This window comes from Theropithecus gelada, chromosome 1 (assembly GCF_003255815.1).
Source record: "Theropithecus gelada isolate Dixy chromosome 1, Tgel_1.0, whole genome shotgun sequence".
Classification (NCBI taxonomy): domain Eukaryota; kingdom Metazoa; phylum Chordata; class Mammalia; order Primates; family Cercopithecidae; genus Theropithecus; species Theropithecus gelada.
Genome location: NC_037668.1, coordinates 149,406,314 through 149,427,336, shown reverse-complemented (window position 1 = coordinate 149,427,336; position 21,023 = coordinate 149,406,314). Strand labels below are relative to the sequence as shown.

Sequence of the window (21,023 nt, the reverse complement as noted above, 5' to 3'; positions counted from 1 at the left end):
AGAAAGAAAGAAAGAAAGAAAGGAAGGAAGGAAGGAAGGAAGGAAGGAAGGAAGGAAGGAAGGAAGGAAGGAAGGAAGGAAGGAAGGAAGGAAGGGAGAAAGAAAGCAGGTGGTCTCTAAAAGCTGGGAAAATCAAGGAAATGTTTTTTTTTCCTAGAATCTGCAGAAGAAATACAGGCCTGATTTTAGCCTAGTGAAACTCATTTAGAGCCTCTGATTTCCAGAACTATAAGATAATAAAATTTCATGTTGTTTTAAGCCACTGAGTTTGAGGTAATTTATTCCACCAGTAATAGGAAGCTACTATATCTGGTCTAGTGGAAAAGACAAAACTGAAACCTGGATATTCTGATGTCCAATTGCGTGTTATTCCTATTACATCACATTGAATAAATGCTACTAATACATAAAAACTGATACTTCTTATTGGATCATATATCATCTAAATTAAGGGAGAATATATGGTTTGGCAGCCATAGGAGATTGCAAAAATCGCAACTCTTCACCTTTCCCTCTGTACAGGTCCTTTGCAGCTAACTGTATAGTTAGTTCTACCCATCACAAAGGAGAGTCTGTTTATTCCCCACCACTTCCAAACATGGTCAAGCCTCGTGCCTTGCTTTGGCCAGTAGAATAAGGCAAAAGTAACATCCTGGTGGTTCAGGCCTCAAGTGTCTTTGCATGTTTCTGCTTTCTTTCTTGGAAATCTGCCACTACCTTGTGAGAATGCCCTGCCTTGGCTGCCAGATGATGACAGGCTTGTGGCCCATTTACCCTGTCACCCCAGATGACAGCCAGCTGTCTGACAAAGAGTCACTGAGGAGAGGGAATCTATGAGGCACACTCCCTAATTTTTCCATTATCACACCATAAAAGGAAATCAGTTGACAAGAAAGTTATCTGCTTTCATTTGAAGTCATTGACCTGGTTCTCAGAGAAAAGACCAACTGAGATCAATCAGAAAAAGGCCTGTGAAAAGATTACTGGACCAAATCTATAACCTAGTGCTGAAATGTAGAACATGTGCAGTAAAACCAAAAATAATCTGGGCATAGAAGAACTTCCCTGTTTTTTATGCTCCAAAAGTCTGAGCCTTTATTCTCCCTAACCAGCCTTGGTGTCCTACCCTCTATGGACAACTTCAGTGTGTGTCAGCTAGTAAATGGGACAAATAGTGACACTACTAACTCCTTTAGGCTTAAAACAAGGTAACATAGAATATAGAGAGGGTACATCATTAGGGAAGAAACTTTTGGGAGTTGTGGTGTGTGGGTGTTATGTAAGACAACTGTGGGGTACCAGATGAACTGGAGCAGTCCTGGGGGCTATGGGGCAGAGCAGTCCTAGTCACAGGTCAACTTGAGGACAGTGCCAGTAAATGCAGGGTGTCAAATATGGGTCTCCACTACCAACTGAGATGAATTAAATATGGTCCATTTTTGTCTCATTGTTTTTGGGTTAGACAAACACTATATACTTTTTTTGCATTATTGATTTTTCAGTGGGCAGTTATTTTATTTTATTTTTTTGCTTCATTGTTTTCGATACTGATTAAATCATGTTTGCTTTATGTGTCAGAGGTAAATGGAGTAATGTTTGCACTAGGATCAGCTTTTTAAAATCCATGCCCCCTTTTTACTGGTAACTTTTGAAGAATAAACCACTTAGATGGAAAGAGGCAAATGATTTTCCAGCTTGGTCACAGAAAGTTATTGTTGTGTTGCATGGATTTTTGTTGTTGGTTGTGTAGTTTCGAGTCAAGGTCTGTTTTATTTTATTTATTTTGTCCTTGGGAATACAAAAAAATGTGTAGAAAATAAACTAAGAGAAAACAATATAACAAACCTTGTTGCATCCAACAAATAGAGCATGAGGAAGGTAATGAATATGTGAACTAGACAGATAAGGAGGTGAGGTTATTTTCTAAATTGATGAAGAAGTACTATGATACTTGTATCTTCCCCTTTCATAATAAGATACTTATAATCTACTGTATATTTTGAAAATTAATATTTTAATTTCCATTTGTTATAACTGCATTGTAATTTTTATAAATGCAAACATTTCTATTTGTAACAACCTACCACAGTGCCTAGATTTCAAAGCAGATTCAATTGATTTGCAATCTACTCTGTTTTCAAAAAAAATGTTTTAACATCAGGTCATAGCTGTTTCCCTATACTGCATATCTGTATACATTTACACTACATGTGATTTTTTTCCTTTAAGAAACAAAAATTTCTTATACTTGATGGAATCCCATATATCTTAGCCAATTGTTACATATTTTCAATATAGCTAATGTTAGTGTATACACAATAACAACCAGAAGTCAAAAAAAAAAAAAAAGGTTTAAGAACAGTATAATTCAAAAGAGGAGTGAAAAAACATAAAAAAGAGAAAACCCATTTTTATCTCTTTTCAATGTTGAACAAAAGTCCAAACTCAAGCAATTCTCATTGTCACATTTTAAAATGTCTTTCTCCATGCCCTTCTGTGCTACAGGATTTCCTCTATAATGATTATCAAAGTTGAAGTGAAAAGAGACAGCTGAATTCATCAGTAGGATAGGAGGGTCAAGTCAAGTTACCAGCATTCCACACGACTGATTTAGTAAGAGACAAATCCTGCTGATCTCCTTGGGTCCCATATGGCCATGGGAAGCTTTATTCTTTCTATTCTTTTTAGAGAGTAGCTCTTCTTTCCATAGCACTTTCCAACAGTAGCCCGTAGACTCATTCTACTTAACAACAGAGCCAATTCTGCCAGACCTGAGAAGAATCTAAGCCCCACTCAAACTTGGGAAGTTTGGACTTAAATAATTATTTGAAGTTTTATGTCTTTTTCACCAAGATGACAATAGCATGAGATGGCATGAGACTAATTTTTATTTGGGGGAAGATGAGGAAGTAATGGTTAGTTCTGTGCTGACTATATTAAAAATGAAATGCACAAGGGACTTGAAAGCGTAAAACTCAGAGAGACAGCTGGCTACAGGCCTAGAGTGCATGGCAGGCATGATCATATGTTTGAGAGCCATTAACATGTATGTAGTGATTGAAATCAGGGACACAGTTGTGGAAATTGAAAGGACATATTAAAAAGGAGTAACCAGCAAAAGAGATAGAAAACAAATAAGAGAAGTAGAATCTCAGAAGCCAAAGGAAGAGGTAATTTTAAGAAAGCGAAACAATAAAATGACCAGCACATTGAAAAACCATGAGTCATGAGAAGCAATCATAAATCAGTTTTACTTTTGTCTTTTACTGACCCTTTAAATGTATAATATGGAGCTAATTCCACCATGTTCCATGTGGATATAAAATGAGTTAGTCACATGGCTTTTCTGGTCTTTCTCAGGCAATAGAATGTCCTGCAGTTACTTTACATTGCAAAATACAAATTCAATTCAGAAAATAGAATGTCTAATCCTGTATATTAGTCAACACTCCAATCTTTATTTAAAGAACAGACATTTTCAAGAACATACGTCTCTCCCTTTCATCTAGCTAGGACATGATGAAGGCAGCAAGGCTATGACCAGAGAAGGTAGATTGGTTAGCCTGCCCCCTCATGTAGAGCCTGCAGAAGGGTAGAAACTCAATGGACTAGCACCACCCAAAGCAGTCTATTGTTTCTGGTCCTGCATATACATAAAACTGACTTATCACTGACAGTGGTACCCTCCTGACTTCTTCATTCATCTTTCTCACCATCAGGTATCACTAGCCTTTTGTTTTAGTGCAGTCAGATGCATTTTCTTTTTGACTGGTTGCTTATTAATTCTGTAGCCCACAGGAATCTTGTCCTTTTCTCTACACAGGCCCCTTTGTCTTCTAAGTGGTACTTTGAGCACACACTAAGACAACCTAACCCTGTCTCTCTTCCTTGTGGTCTTCGTCTGGTCATGAGAAATACGTAGTCTTCCTTGTCATGATGAACTCTGGGAGTATAAGATATGGTGCTGGGAAAATTGGCTAGCCATAAGTAGAAAGCTGAAACTGGATCCTTTCTTTACTCCTTGTACGAAAATTAATTCAAGATGCATTAGAGACTTAAATGTTAGACCTAATACCATAAAAACCCTAGAAGAAAACCTAGGTAATACCATTCAGGACATAGGCATGGGCAAGGACTTCATGTCTAAAACACCAAAAGCAATGGCAACAAAAGCCAGAATTGACAAATGGGATCTAATTAAACTAAAGAGCTTCTGCACAGCAAAAGAAACTACCATCAGAGTCAACAGGCAACCTACAGAATGGGAGAAAATTTTTGCAATCTACTCATCTGACAAAGGGCTAATATCCAGAACCTACAAAGAACTCAAACAAATTTACAAGAAAAAAACAAACAACCCCATCAAAAAGTGGGCAAAGGATATGAACAGACAGTTCTCAAAAGAGGACATTCATACAGCCAACAGACACATGAAAAAATGCTCATCATCACTGGCCATCAGAGAAATGCAAATCAAAACCACAATGAGATACCATCTCACACCAGTTAGAATGGCAATCATTAAAAAGTCAGGAAACAACAGGTGCTGGAGAGGATGTGGAGAAATAGGAACAGTTTTACACTGTTGGTGGGATCGTAAACTAGTTCAACCATTATGGAAAACAGTATGGCAATTCCTCAAGGATTTAGAACTAGAAGTACCATATGACCCAGCCATCCCATTACTGGGTATATATCCAAAGGATTATAAATCATGCTGCTATAAAGACACATGCACATGTATGTTTATTGAGGCACTATTCACAATAGCAAAGACTTGGAATCAACCCAAATGTCCATCAGTGACAGACTGGATTAAGAAAATGTGGCACATATACACCATGGAATACTATGCAGCCGTAAAAAGGATGAGTTTGGTTCTTTGCAGGGACATGGATGCAGCTGGAAACCATCATTCTCAGCAAACTATCGCAAGAAGAGAAAACCAAACACCGCATGTTCTCACTCATAGATGGGAACTGAACAATGAGATCACTTGGACTCGGGAAGGGGAACATCACATACTGGGGCCTATCATGGGGAGGGGGGAGGGGGGAGGGATTGCATTGGGAGTTATACCTGATGTAAATGACGAGTTGATGGGTGCTAACGAGTTGATGGGTGCAGCACACCAACATGGCACAAGTATCCATATGTAACAAACCTGCATGTTATGCACATGTACCCTAGAACTTAAAGTATAATAAAAATAATAATAATAATAATAATAATAATAATAATAATAAAAAGATATGCAGGGCACTGTCTTCCAACTTGCCTATCCAAATCTAGCTAGACTGTTTCTTGTCAGTTAGATTTGCCAGATCTAAGATAGATATCAATGCACTGGTCTCTCTAACTGCAGGAGACACATGTCACCTTTCAAAGGATCAAATAAGACCTCTTCACTGGACTCAAGTGGAAAGCACCACCAACCCCTCCCTTTTTCCCACCAGTGAAACCTTTTCCCTCATTCTATCTTTTCCTTAATCTATTTTTATTTATTATATCTCTTTATACACCTTGTCTTTGATTTGCATGAGAATTTAATAGTCACATAACTAGTTCTTGAATGTCTACATGTTGCAAGTTCTGCTAATGTATGTATCATGCATGGTGAATAAAGAATGAATGAGAAAGAAACGAAATGAAGAAGAAAAAAATCTGCTGCTCTTTTATTGTTTAAATCATGTTTTCTTGAATCATAGTGCTCTTTTTAAACGTTAGTAAGTGAATGAAGAGTGAGAGATTAGACAATAACTTTTAGGGCTCATAAAGCAGGGCAGAATCAAGGGAAGGAGGTTGTAGAATGAATAGCATTTTTGTAGACAGCTAGGATATTATCCATAGAGAGATGTTTGAGTTAAAATAAAGGGAGGATTTGATGGAGCAACGATCATGGAAGGGAGGAACAAGAGTAGGAAAACAGGAAGGGATTATATCAAGAACCGCGAACAGGTTATTTTTAGACAAAAATACACATGGTTTTCTTCTAAGACTAGATAAAAAAATTAAAAATGTGTGACAATGTAGACAAACTGGAGGTGGAGAAGAGATAATCTGGAGATACTTATATCTGGTTTTATTTTGTCTATGAGCAGAGGGCCAGATTATCTGCAAGGGCAAGAGCATAGAATTAAAACTGAGGAGAGTGGCAGGAGCTTAAAAGGAGAAAGAAAGTAAATTGATAAGAAGTATATACACGGTAGTGCTTCACATCAGCATAGGTACCTGATCTTTCCCCAAGTCCTCACAGATCAGGGCAGGTATAGGGTGATCATCCCTGGAGCTGACCCCACAGTACAGCAGAAGGGAGTCTGCAATCAGGTACTCAAAAGGGTCAGAATAAAAAAGGTTTTGCCTCAGGCTAAGAGAAGACAGTGAAGTTAGGCATGGGGTTGATCAAAAGAGGAGTAAGCAGGGATAATGGGCTAAAGATTAAGAGAAGTTAAGGAGCAGGTTATGTGAGGCTTCCAGGGTCAACTGGAGTTGGAAAGATATGATATATCCATAGAATAGCATTCATGGGATTAGGAAGATTTGAGAAATAGAGAAATTATAAGTGATCACAAAATCCAGAGTGTAGCCATAGAAATGGGTTGTTGGAGTGGGAAGTGAATGAAGAGGCCAAAGAACTGCATCAGTACATTTCAAAGTCGTTTAAAATAATGGCAGGAGTTAGAAAAGGGGGAAAAATAGAATCCCTCTCCTGGAACTAGAAAGATAAGAACAAAGGGGATTGATATGGTTTGGCTATGTCCCCACCCAAATCTCATCTTGAATTGTAACTCCCACAATTCCCATGTGTTGTGGGAGGAACACAGTGGGAGGTGATTGAATTATGGGGCAGGGTCTTTCCCCTGCTGTTCTCATGAGAGTGAGTAAGTCTCACAAGATCTGATGGTTTTACAAAGGGGAGTTTCCCCGCACAAGCTTTCTTCTCTCTGCCACCACGTGAGACATGTCTTTCACCTTCCACCACAATTGTGAGGTCTTCCCAGACATGTGGAATTGTAAGTCCAATACACTTTCTTTTGTACATTGTCCGGTCTCATGTATGTCTTAATCAGCAGCATGAAAACGGACTAATACAGGGATGGAAGAAAAGTGCTACCATTTCCAAGGACAATTTGTAATTTTAAAAAGGTAATTCTCACCACCCCCATCAATATAACAGTAGTCAACTAATATGTAAATATATCCAATCTCATTTATATAAAACTTGTGGATCTTTTTGTTTAAAACATACGCTTGACTTGGCCTGGCGCGGTGGCTCAAGCCTGTAATCCCAGCACTTTGGGAGGCTGAGGCGGGCAGATCACAAGTTCAGGAGTCCAAGACCAGCCTGACCAACATGGTGAAACCCCATCTCTACTAAAAATACAAAAAAAAATTAGCCAGACACGGTGGCATGCACCTGTAATCCCAGCTACTCAGGAGGCTGAAGCAGGAGAATCCCTTGAACCTGGGAAGCAGAGGTTGCAGTGAGTCGAGATCGTGCCACTGCACTCCAGCCTAGGCAACAGAGTGAGACTCTGTCAAAAAGAAAAGAAAAGAAAAGAAAAATCCCACACTTACTCTGAATCTTTCATATTTTTAGAAATCTACTCAGCTCCTCACACTTTAGCTCTATTTTCTAGACTCCAACCTGCCCTCATTCTTTTTGTGTATCTGAAGTCTACTTTCTCTCTCTGTCTCTCTCTCTCTCTCTTTTTTTTTTTTTTTCTGAGACAGGGTCTCACTCTGTTGCCCAGGCTGGAGTGCAGGGGCACAATATTGACCCACTGCAGCCTTGACCTTACAGTCTCAAGCAGTCCTCCCACCTCAGCCTCCCAAGTAGTTGGGACTACAGGCAAGAGCCACTGCACCTGGCTAACTTTTTATTTTTTATAGAGATGGGGTTTTGCCATGTTGCCCAGGCTGGTCTTGAACTCCTGGACTCAAGGGATCTAGTCACCTTGGCATCCCAAATTCCTGGGATTACAGGAGTTAGCCACAGTACTCAGACTGAATTCTGCTTTCTTTATTGTAACCTCAGTATCTTCTAAAAATGTAACTTATATCCACTTGTTTGATCCTTCCTATTCCTTATCGATTTATGTAAACATTTCAATCCACCATCTAACTCAGGGAATCTAGCTCCAGTGCTAGTCAGGCCTACTGCAGAGTGACAGGAGATGGAACAGTAGTTTTTAAGCAATTCTTGTTACTGGACTAAAGTAAGGTGGGGAGTAAGAGTGAGATAGATAATGGGAGAGGAACAGAATGGGATAAAAGTCTCAGCCTTGAATTTAAGAATATTGAAGGGTAGAGGAAGCAATGTAATAAAGGAAATCAGATCTCACTTAAAGAAAAAAAGTTAAGTGAAAAAGCTGAGACAATCAGACATCCCTAGGTCACTGGACAGGGGTTTAGCTGATAACCCTGGGAAGACTAACAAGGGGGATGAGTAGAACAAAAACGGGTAATTGAATGTCACAAAATGGCACTGATGGGCATGAATGTTGCAAGGAGGACGGTGGATTGGGGAGGATATTTTTCTCCTGGTAAATGTGGTCAGAACTATGAAAAAGACAGAGGTGGCCAGGAGTGAAACAAACCAGCCCAAGAGTTCCAACTGGGGAATCTGTAGAATATTCTTTCAAAAAAGTCACACATAGGAGATAGTATGTGCAGTGATTGGCTCCTATTTTACCATCAAAATCCTGACAGTGCTTTTAAGATTTACTGTGCCATGTGCCTTCTATACTCATTTAAGTTATTTATAATAACATTAGTAGAAAAGAGTCACGATGCTCTCAGACTATCAAGATAACAAGTGGAGTGTCACAGATTAAAATATATGTATGTCTGTATGTCTCTATTTCATGAAAACAAAAATTATTTTAATAAAAATTTTAAATGATTTTTCTAGTTTTTAAAAATCACATCAAATTTTAAAAGAAAGTCACAATGAACTAGTTTAAGCTCCTTTTCAGTAATTACCCTGTCACCTGTCCACCCTCTAATGGAGGTGTTAATGAGGAGTGGAGCAGCCAAAAGGCAGGCAGCAGGGGGGCAATGAGTTTAAAAGAGCCCAGATAATCACAAACCCTGAAATGATTAGCCATTATATTTATAAATACACACATATTGAGAAACAGATTTGACTGGTTTTATCACATGCTTTCCGAGTTCAGGACACACTACTAGCTTCTCAGGGATAGGCGCTTCAAAGAATTCATAGATTTAGTCCAGACTTTAGACAAGCGCATAATCTCTCCCTCCCTCCCTCCCTCTATCTCTTTCTCTCTCTCTCTCTGTCTCTCTCTCTCTCTCTCTCTCTCACACACACACACACACACACACACACACACACACGGAACTGGCATTATAGTACATCTTGAAAAATACAGCAACAAACACAAATGAGTACAGGCAAATGGCCACAGACACCCAGAGAATAAGAAGTAGAATATTAAAGAGAGTGTAACTTTCAAAAGTGATTTACTTTCATAATATACTTTACACACTGAAAAAAATCATGTTGCAGAATACAAAGCTATGTTTCTTATCTGCCAGTCTTTAAAGCTAAATTAGAAAGGCAAGGAAAATGTAAATAAATGCAATGAACTAATATGCAATAAATTCAAGGGCAATGAAGAACAAAGCATATACATATATCCCACATACATATATAAAAAATATATATTTTATATATATATAATATATATATATATAGAGAGAGAAAGTATGTGTGTGTGTATCTTCTTCTTCAGATATGTCTTTTCCTGTCTTTCTCCACATCCAGACTCTCAGTTTTTTGAGGGAAAATATATTTTATCTTATTCAACATTCCCAGATGCTCGGATAGGGACACATCTATCAATATATAGCAACCCACTCTAGAAAATATTCAAAGATTAGCATATATTAAGTAAATGCAGATGTCACGGAACCAAAAACATCAATAACAAAAAACTTTTTTTTTTTTTTTTTTTTTTGAGACAGAGTCTCGCCTGCCTGCCAGGCTGGAGTGCAGTGGCGCGATCTCGGCTCACTGCAACCTACCCCTCTTGGGTTCAAGGGATTCTCCTGCCTCAGCCTCCTGAGTAGTTGGGACTACAGGTGCGTGTCACCACACCCAACTAATTTTTGCATTTTTAGTAAAGACGGGGGTTTCTCCGTGTTGGCCAGGATGGTATCGACCTCTTGACCTCGTGATCCACCTGCCTTGGCCTCCCAAAGTGCTGGGATTACAGGCGTGAGTCACCACGCCCGGTCAAAAAAAATACTTTTTACAGAAGTTATTGCTTTGCAACTGCCAAAAAAAGTCAACTGTTGGTAAAGAAAGAGTTTAATTAGTAAAGCTTATAAAGATGTACCTTCCAGTCTGAGGATCAAATCCAAAGTAACGGTCTTTGCATTGGTCACAACGTTGCCCAGCAATGGAAGCATCTTGGCAAACACACTGACCAGTCAGGCTATTACAGATGTGATGAACTGAGCCAGCTGTATGGCATGAGCATGGCAGGCAGCCATTGGCACTGCCTGGAGAAATATAAAAACCTGGAAATAAAGACATTAAAAGTTTTATATATACTTTTTATCCACTCTTTTATTTAAAGCAGAATAATTGATTACACAGAAAAACAGGATACTCTACTATGGCACTATCTCATTCCCAATACAAATGTGGTTATATCCGTTCTTCAGTGTGTCAATTGCGACCAAAGAAAAGCTGAGTAAATTATCTACATTGTACTTGGGTGTCTCCCAGCCATCTACAATTCAATGTATTTAAAATCTGCTGCGTATTATTTCCACAAAAAACTTGACCTCCTCTAATCAGCTCCATCTCAACAGATATTACCAGTCATAGAGTTGCTTTGCCTAGAACACTGAGGTATCTTTGGTAGGGCAGACTTATAAAATATAGGAAACCAGTTACATCTGAATTTCTAACAAACAATGGATTTTTTTAGTAAAGGTGCATTGCATGCAGCATTTGCTTAGACTAAAAAAGTTATGTGAAATTCAAATTAAACTAATTCTGTATTTCACTAAAATAAAAGTTTGCATCCTCCTCTTCTCTGACCCCCTACATTTTGCTAATTATCAAGTCCTATGGATGTTGCCTCCTAACAATTTTAAACCTTCCACTCTTCATCCCCACTACCACCTCCCAGATAGTCACCAACCACTTTTTTATAACTAATACCTCAAACTGGATGCTACCACAGGGACTTCATGTTGAGTATCTCATTTAGCTGTCATAGAAATGCAAATAATGCAGGAATTATTATTACATCTATTTTGTCAATTAGAAAACAGAAGATTGAAAAGGTTAACACACTTTCCTAAAATGGTAGAGTTAATGGATAGCAAAACTCAGGTTTACACCCAGGCCACCAAGCCCCAGAGGCCATCTCTTCTAATTGCATCCCTCTTGTCCTGTTCCAATCTATTCTTCGTAGCAGTCTTTTTCCAAAGTGCAGTTTGGACATTTCACTTCTCTGTTTGAAACTACTTGATGACTTCCTATTCCTCTCAGGAAATAAATCCAAATCTCTCTTCCAATTTCCAATCCTACAGTCAGGTCCCAGTTACGTCTCCAGCTTCCGCTCATGGCCCATTCCCCGCTCAGTCCTTTGCAGTCATATTTGTTCCTCTTCTCGAGACCTAAAGGCCTTTTCATGGGCCGTTCTGTCTGCTGGGATGATTTTGACATATCTCTTTTGCTTAGCTCACTCATATATGTCAGGTCTCGTGACTTCCTCAGGCAACTTTCCCTAGGCCAGGCTAGGTATGCCTGTTACAAATTCATAGCATCCTGTTTGTTTCCTAAGTGTTTACAAAAATTATAATCAATCTTATTTCCATCAAAATCTAACTTCCATAAGGGCAGAAAACCCATCTGTTTCATTCATCATTGTCTCCCTAGTAGCCAGTACACTGCTTGGCACATAGTAGGCACTCCATACACATTCTATGAACAAATAAAAATGAGTTCAATTATTAAAAAAAAAAAAAAAGTCTGCAGAATTTAGAGATTTTAGCTTAACTCTAAAACCCATATTTTTTTTTCTTGTAGGAAAAGGAAAGAAATACAAATATGATTCAAAAGTCTATTCAAGTTACTTAAAATCTCTTCGGAGCCCGGAGATGGAAGTTAACTGTTATAAAATTCAAAAGCTACCAGGCGGTTGAATTATGGAGCAGGCATATGAGGGAGAAATGGTTCTCAGGGTTATGTGATGTGTGTGTGCATGTATCTGTACATATACATATACACACATGCACAGACACATGGGTACACACACAAGCATGTGCAAAATGCTGCAAAGAATTTTACTGAAACAATGGGGTAGAGGGATCACAGAAGGATTCTAATGAATACCGTTACAGCAAATAAAAATGAATTGTACAATTGTCATGACACTAATTCAAAGTTCATAAAATAGCAATGATATTGAAAGAAGGAGAGCATGAGCACAAAGTGAATCTATTCTGTTATCTATTCTATAGGGAACAGCAAAAAGTAATTAGGAGACTCTAAAACTCATTTCAGGCTCTAGTTGAAAACAAGCCATTTTCTTATAGCCACCAACAATTGGGTTTTTTCCTTCCCCTAGAACTTGTACATTGCGTCTTACAAAGTTTCAAGGGCAGGAAAACAGAATTGTGCTCCATGGGAGGAAAAGGAAAGAGCTCAAAATCTGTGCCATTCAGTTGGAGGAAATCAAGTAATACTATCATTTTATCATAATTTAGAGCCAGATTACACTATTTGTTTATTTGTATCACCTGACAGCAATTTCCCTTATATATACATTTGAAGAAATAGATCATGGCCATGACAATTAGTATATATTCTTATACCTGATTCATCACATGGTCAAAGTCAAATTCAGAAGGCTTCCATTTAAATTCAAGGCCACTGTGGTTGTGATTTTTTGTATTTTTGTTCCTGTGAAGGTATCTAGGCCCTTAAATCCATGATGATGGCATCAAGAATGTGCTAACAGCCCTCCAGTTTGGATAAATTACCCATTAGCACAGATACTTACAAGTAGAATTAATTTAGACTTATTGCAATAGCTCCAAGCCACAGAGAATTTGGAATAATTAAGGGTGATTTTTAGAAGAAATGATGTATGAGATAAACCTCTAAGTATAGTAGGGGATGGCATTTTGGTGCACAAGTTGGGTAGTCCAAATTTTGCGGAGTAAAGAATGACACAGAAAAATCAGAAATATAAGCAGAGAAGAACTAAAAAGATGTTAAGCACCCAGGGAGACTGCAAATGAAGGTAGGGCTTCCAGGAAAAGACTGCATGGGAATTTGCCTTGGGGTTAATTCCCCTCCTCCTCTCCGGAGCATGATTATAAAGGTTAATCCCACCAGTATTTTAGTTGTCCTATTTTTAAGCAGTTCTAATTAGGATGACTCAGGTAACTTCCTGTTTAAAGATTACCTCTTGCCTTACCTGAATGTGCCTAATTCTAGACCATTACCTCCCTTTTATGACTTCCAACTATAGAAAACAATCTTTTTCCTTTCCTTCTGCTTAAACTTCAACTCCTGAATGTGGCTTAATTATAACTGACCTTAATTTATTTTAATGTAATGCATTTCTGATACCCCTTCGTTAGCTCTACTTCATGTTCCAAATCTTTGTATCTGTAGCATTGTAACTGATCTTACTGAGATTTCATTTCATGAGTGATTTTGTACCACATTCTTAAGCATGGTCATTAGGACATCATTGCCTTGCATTATGTAGTGCTGAGCGTTCACACATACATGGTCCAAATCAGCTCGCTAGTTTATTATTTTCCCATATTGTTTAGCTGACCCCTGGTTTTAAATACGACAAATCTCAGGTGGAAAAATATGTATCATCCAGTTAAAGCAAAGAGTCACCCATATCATAAAATAGTGTTGCTTTATCTAGGAGAAGGATCTATAGAGTTCAAAGTTATTAGCAAGGCAGCTGGTATTATCTCCTGTAGTGGCTATTTGCACAGCACAGTATTTGTCCTGGGCATAAAAGAAGAGCCCATTTCCCAGCAATGTCCCTCCTGAGGACCATGAACAACCAGGCTTTGCCAAGGTCTGGAAAGGGAGAAAGAAAAGAAGTGTAACCTCTAGGCCTTATTCAAGAAAGGAGGGCAACGCTGGGGCTAAGCACTAATTGTAAGACATTTAGAAGAAACTAGTCTCCCCTTAAGCCAGAAAATGGACATAATAGTTACACGAGAGCCCAGGGAGGGATGTGTGGCTCACCTATACCCATGCAACAAAAGACTATCTTGGGAATGGCTTTACGAATCAATATTTTCAATACTGTTGTATTGTTTGTAAACTATATTTCAATATAGTTGATGATGGTAGTTTTCAAATTAAAACAATAATAATTTTCCTCCATTTGGGAGTTTTAGATAAAATCTTGCTAAAATTACTTCTAGACTTACTTGATCAAGTAAATACATAAATATTAATATTATTCATCCCAAGGCATAATTTCTCTTATTTAAAACAATTTTTAAGTGTTTTTCAGTTAAATTAGATAAACTTAAATTATTCTGCTGTTATTCCTTTTTTCTGGGCTGCTACTCCCTCCTTGAGCAGCTTGCTGATTCCTATTTCCTCTTAAAATTCAGATCAGAAATCATTTTCTCTAAGTTCCTAACACTCTGCTTCCTTCAAGAATTGATCCTTTCCTTCATTTTACTACTTCTCCATATTGTATATTTCTAATATTGCTCTTATCACATTGTGATACATTTACATGTGAGTCAGTTTCCCTTACTAAATCACAATGTCTTAGTATATTTGTGATTGTATATCTTAACACCAGCATCGTCCCTGGTAATTTACTCAACAGATGTTTATTGAAAAACAGATATATGAATGAAATGGATAGATAGTTGAATGGATGAATGGGTGGATGGATGGATAAAGATCTGCTACCCTCTAAAATATGAGATGATTCATTTAACACTGAAAAGGAAAATGGTAAACATAAATCTGTGAGTCATGAGAGTGGTTGGTCAGAGTGGCCTGTCCGATCAGGGAGTCTAGAGAGGAGTGTATATGAATCAGACACAATAAATTTAAAATATAGTGCTTGTCACAGCAACAGATGGAACGGAGCTATAGAAAGAAAATGTTACACTAAAACTATATCTTAGTTCTTAAAGCAAAGTACATAATAATATGCTCATGTAAGAGAAAACATTATTGGAATTTTCTGTTTCATAAATAATCCAATTTTTCTATTTATGTGAACACCCATGAAAGGCCCTCAGTAACATATTCTCTAAGAATCAAATCCAATAACAACAAATAACCCAAATAATGACAACTCCGATTACATCTTGGAGATTATAATTAATATATGTGTGTGTGCATATTCAAAATCCACAGCAAAACTTTTATTCTCTGTTCCCATTCAGTGTTTATCAAATGTATGTTCTAAAGCCTGTCTCCTATGCCATTCCAACCATCTCCAAAATTTCTCCAATGAAGTTCTCAGAGATAATTCCATTTCTAGACCCCTTTAGTTTACCTCATCATTATTTGAACATTGTAGTTTCCCAGGACTCTGTTAATTGTCATTTTATGCCTACTACTTGGGTTTTGAACAACAAATGAAGAATCCCAGGATGTGAAGCAGTAAGCCAGAATCATGAGTTGAGATATGTTTGAAGGTGGGGGAAAGAAACAGTATTTATCTAACTCACCCTCAAATATTTATTGTGTGAATGTCTAAGACAAATATTGAGTTAGTTATTTAGAAAAAGTTCCACTCTTTCAGAGTATACACTCTGGAGTCAGATGGACCTGTACTTATAAATGGCTCTTCTACTTAATTAGATCTCATTTCCCCAATTAGATTAAAACGAGAATAATCCCAGCACCTCCATCATAGAAATACTGTGCATGTTAAGGCCAGGCGCGGTGGCTCAAACCTGTAATCCCAGCACTTTGGGAGGCCGAGACGGGCGGATCACGAGGTCAGGAGATCGAGACCATCCTGGCTAACACAGTGAAACCCCGTCTCTACTAAAAAATACAAAAAAATTAGCCAGGCGAGGTGGCGGGCGCCTGTAGTCCCAGCTACTCGGGAGGCTGAGGCAGGAGAATGGCAGAAACCCGGGAGGCGGAGCTTGCAGTGAGCTGAGATCCGGCCACTGCACTCCAGCCTGGGCGACAGAGCGAGACTCCATCTCAAAAAAAAAAAAAAAAAAAAAGAAATGTTAAATGTTAAAAAAAGCATGTTAAATGGAACTTTGCAGGCAAAGCCCTATTACAGAGCCTGGCACACAGCGGAGTCTCAGTAAATATCATCTATTATCATCTTTGTAATTGTTAATTAGCAAGTCTTCTATGACAGAGATATATTTCTTATCAGCGTCTTTTACTTTTTTTTTTCCCAAATATACCTAAGATTGTGGTCTATATTTCCTGTGATAAGATTCCTTCCTGATGATTTATCAAGGAAGAGGTTCTTACTTTGAGACTCAGGTCTCTCTGTGAAAAACATGTTAACCTAGAAAATTGTCTCACCAAACACTAGGAAATGTGGCATAATTGGATATCAACTTTGATGCATTGATTTTTAATGGAACATCAACATCTGATTCCAATTCCATTGGCAGGGTCTTGTACGCAATTCTAGTTTATGAGCTCATCACTTAATAAATATGATGTGCTACTTAATGAAACAAGATGCTTTGTTTTATGAATTGTAAAAGAAAACGAAAAGTAAATACTAGGGGGAAGCATGAGGCATTGTCCTATTAGTACAAAACATGTCATAGGAAGCTGTTTTCGTTATAAATTAGCCTTTATTTTATTCCAAAGCTGCAGAGTCTTCAATAAGCACTCTCTGCCTCTAGTTCTCAAGGACAAGGGTGGGTCACTGGCTTGGGATGCCTTGACATCCTTCCCTGCCTTCCTCAGCCTGGCCTCTGATTAAGTGCCTACTGCTGAACATTATAAGGTCATCCAGCACAGAAATAGGGAACTGGGAAAAGATATTTAGTGTTATATTTATTAGTGTGGATATGTGTACATTCATATATGTACACAGACTCCAAATAATTTTAAATTAAAGCATTTTTAAAATACTTAATGGAGGTTAAGCAGCATTTTTAACCTCTGTTCAAGTTATTGAATGGCATATTAAAACCAATGTGGCTCTAATGTACCTTCTAATGTGCACTACTGCTTTAACAAATTGCCTATAAATTTTAGTTGAATTAAACCTATTCCTTGTACATTCGTAGTAAGGTTAGGTTAATAATACATGAGGTTTCATTACATGCACCTTCCTTAATAATGTTTTTTAAGAAAGTGGGACAAGAATCTATGTGCAGTCACCTAGTATGGGTCAGCAGTATTTGCAATCACAGATGAAAGGGAGGCAGAAGTCCTTAAGCTTGCTACTCATCCCTTCCTACCCCATCCTTCTCCCTCCATGCCCCACTACTCACACACACCAGTGTGCTGTCTGCCCCTGTGGTATATGATCTAGGTCTCTCAGACATGTTTAAATAAGTAAATGAAAGCTTAAGATTGTAGCAGCACATTTTACTGTGCACATTGCAGGGCTGGCTACTGCAAAACATCTGTTTATGATAAAGATACTTCAGGATAAGTATTTCTCTTTTCAATGCAAGTTTTACTGTAAGAGACCATAAAACCAGGGGAAAAAAAATTAAAGTGGAATTTCTGAAGCAAAACCAAGAAAAAAGGAAAATCCATCCCAAAGCACATATTGCTCCTTTCATGGGCTATGCATATGTGTATACTGTATCTTGTTTTGTTAAAAAATATATAAGATACTTAGGTCACTATTATTTTTCCTCTTTTGTAAGGTTGAACACAACACTTTTCCTAAGTGTTGTGAAAGAAACACCACAGACCTTTGCTAGGTTCACACCTAAAAACAGGAGAATGCCACTGAGGTATTTTTGAAATAAAATTATTCATTAATTCAGAAAATACATAGGCAGCACTGCTATGGAGGTATTCTTATCCCTGCCTGAGATAGAGCACTGAACAGTTGTGAAGGACAGCAATGAGACTTGTTGGCTGGAGAGGAAGAAATGATCTGAAGACTTCTGGAAATGAGGTCAGAGAGATCATGGACATTATAGACCATGGGGATTATTAAATAATATAAACTTTGTTTCTTATTAGCTACGGTGAAAAGCAAATGGAAGGTGGAGCGATGGGATGTGACTCAAGTTTGAACGGTATCACTTTGGCTGTCTGTTGAGAAGTGATGGAAAAAAGACAAAGGTGAGTAGGAGGCTACTTGAATAGTCCAGGAACAGAGGAAGGTGGCTTGGATCTGGCTGGTGTAAGTAAGGGTGGCAAGAAGTGGTCAAATTCTGGATATATTTGAGGGTAAAATCAGCAGAATTGGTTTTGTTAGATGAGACGAAGGTTGCGGGGAAAAGAGAGGGCTCAAGAATGGCTGCAAAGATTTGGTCTGAAAAGGTTACAAACCAAAAACACTAGGGGAACATTGCCAGTAAAACACAGTGGATTGAATAATTTTTCCCTCCTAAAATCCCCAGAGATAAAATTAAAAAAAAAAAAAAAAAGAGAGAGAGAGAGAAAGAGAAAATGATAATCAAAGATAATCTGGAAGAAAAAGCTAAGCTCTTGCAGTGGAGAACCCAACAATAAGCTAGTTGATTCAGGTTGTATAACTCTAGAAAGAGAGATTTCGAATTGAAAGCTCCACAGATTTCCGGAATTAGATATAAGGTGTGCTAATACCCTCCCCAACCAGAAAGTTGTCCTTCTTACATTTTAGGAGGACGCAGTAAGTTTTTCCTTTAGAAGTTAAACCAAAGAAGGTCTGGACTCAACAAATACATAAACAGGCATTATGTGAAGGGTTGCTTGTGATTGTTGATTTTATGCATCAACTTGGCTAGGCTTGGTGCCCAGTTGTTTGGTCAAACATGAGTCTAGATGTTGCTATGAATGTGTTTTGCAGATTTTCTTAGAACATAAGAGCCATCTTCGATAGGCAAAAAGATTCACTGAGAGCCCAGGGATATAGAGATGGTAAAAACTTCCAGATGGTTTAAAAAAAAAAAGAAGTGGAAAAGAAGCAAGAATCTGATTGACATTGCTAACAACTAATGGTGCAAACATTTAAAATTTTTGAATATTTTTTAAATGAAAGTGTTTTCATATAGCAGTAAAATTTCAAATCATTCTTTATGTTTAGATACTTGAAGACAATAAAGACACTTCAGATATTCAAATTTTCTCCTCAAATTACTTCCCTCCTTGTATTCTTTTTCAGAAGCTACTGGCACATGTGCTCTACCAAACACACAAATAAATAAACCAAGAAGAGAGAACGTGTAGGATTCAGGAAATGAAGGATCCAACATGGGAGACAGGGGAAGGCAATTGCTAGTACAGCAGCAAATGTTAACCCTTGGATATAGCTGTGCAACAGAACTGAAGATCAACCAGCCTAAACTTCCCACTCGCATATCTAGTGGGAAAAAACAAAACCTTATAGATTTCCTGAATAGAGTTCCCTTGGAGAGTTTCGTTTCCTAGAAATGCCTAAGAGAGTCCTGAAAAACTAAGCAAGGGCAAATTTTTTGAAGAAAGAAAATATATAGTCAAAGCATATTATATGGCATAAATGTACAGTAAATTTATATAGTCATAGTAAAGAAATATCTGAATGCTGATTTAACCAAACAAAGGGATTGCTAAGCAGGAGGTGAAAGCAGCTAAACAACTCATCTTCTATAGGGGGAAGAAAATAAATAATGTCTACATTTTAAAAATCAAGATATATATATATATATCTCCCGGAAATACAGACATGAAAGCCTAGAAGAAACATCTAAAGAAGTTGAAGGTGTTTTCCCTGAGCATGGAGATTCCTGGGAAAATGATAAGGCTGGGCTCTTTACATTTTATTTGTTTTTAAAAATTTTGCAAATATAAATTTTGATTAAAATTCCAATTAAATTTAAAAATGACAATACTGGATAATAATACTAAATCTTCTTCATGCAACCCCCTCCTGATCTCCTTTCTCTTTTCCTGGCTCTTTTTTTGGAGAGCTTTATCTGGTACCCATTTGCCTTTTTTTGTTTGTTTGTTTGTTTTTGTTTTTTGAGACAGAGTTTGACTCTTATTGCCCAGGCAGGAGTGCAATGGTGTGATATCAGCTCACTACAACCTCTGCCTCCCGGGTTCAAGTGATTCTCCTGCCTCAGCCTCCCAAGTAGCTAGGATTGCAGGCATATGCCACCACACCCAGCTAATTTTGTATTTTCAATAGAGATGGAGTTTCACCATGTTGGTCAGACTGGTCTCAAACTCCTGACCTCAGGTGGTCCACCCAACTCGGCCTCTCAAAGTGCTGGGATTACAGGCATGAGCCACCAGGTGTGGCCATTAGGAGAATAATTTATTAGTCACTATTTGCCTAAGTACAGATGTAACAAAACTCCTTTTCAAAGGTTTATTGCAAATTGTCTTCTTTCTTTAGAGGAAGATATAGAAAATGCATCAACACTAATACTGAAAAACAATGATCGTATTTAAAGCATTATTGTATTTTATTTACGTGTGCAATTGTCTTATTTTCCTTCTTAGAGTTGCAATATCTTGAGGGCAAGTATTATCTTATTCAACTTGCACAACTACAAGAATAATATAATTAATTGTACATTGTGGGCACACAGTAAGGGGTTTATTTAATTGAAGACACTGAGAAATAATCAGGAGTTTTAACAAGGTCATCTCATTGGGCTGCTTTTTAAAGCAGGCACTCATAATCTTAAATGAGAAAAAATGCAAAAGAGAAAAACAGAAAAATGATTAATTTTAGATAATAATATAAAAAGAAACAGGTTGATAATTTCTTTCACTTCACCATTCCTCCTTTTAAAACATTTCCTGTTTCCATTGTAATGAAATATCAGTATGACTTTACTTGTACAATATAAACATGGCTACCCAGTTTACCTTTCTGGAA

The 21,023-nt window shown here is 37.7% G+C and overlaps 1 protein-coding gene across 2 annotated transcripts in view; it reads right to left on the bottom strand.

The window, feature by feature from the left end:
- The window catches only part of USH2A (usherin), a 795,153-nt gene that overhangs the window by 598,521 nt on the left and 175,609 nt on the right, over positions 1-21,023 (bottom strand). For both annotated transcript variants that reach the window (XM_025367266.1, XM_025367257.1), the window contains one exon: positions 10,365-10,548. In XM_025367266.1, the coding sequence (XP_025223051.1) occupies positions 10,365-10,548 (184 nt within the window). The remainder of the gene's footprint in view (positions 1-10,364; positions 10,549-21,023) is intronic.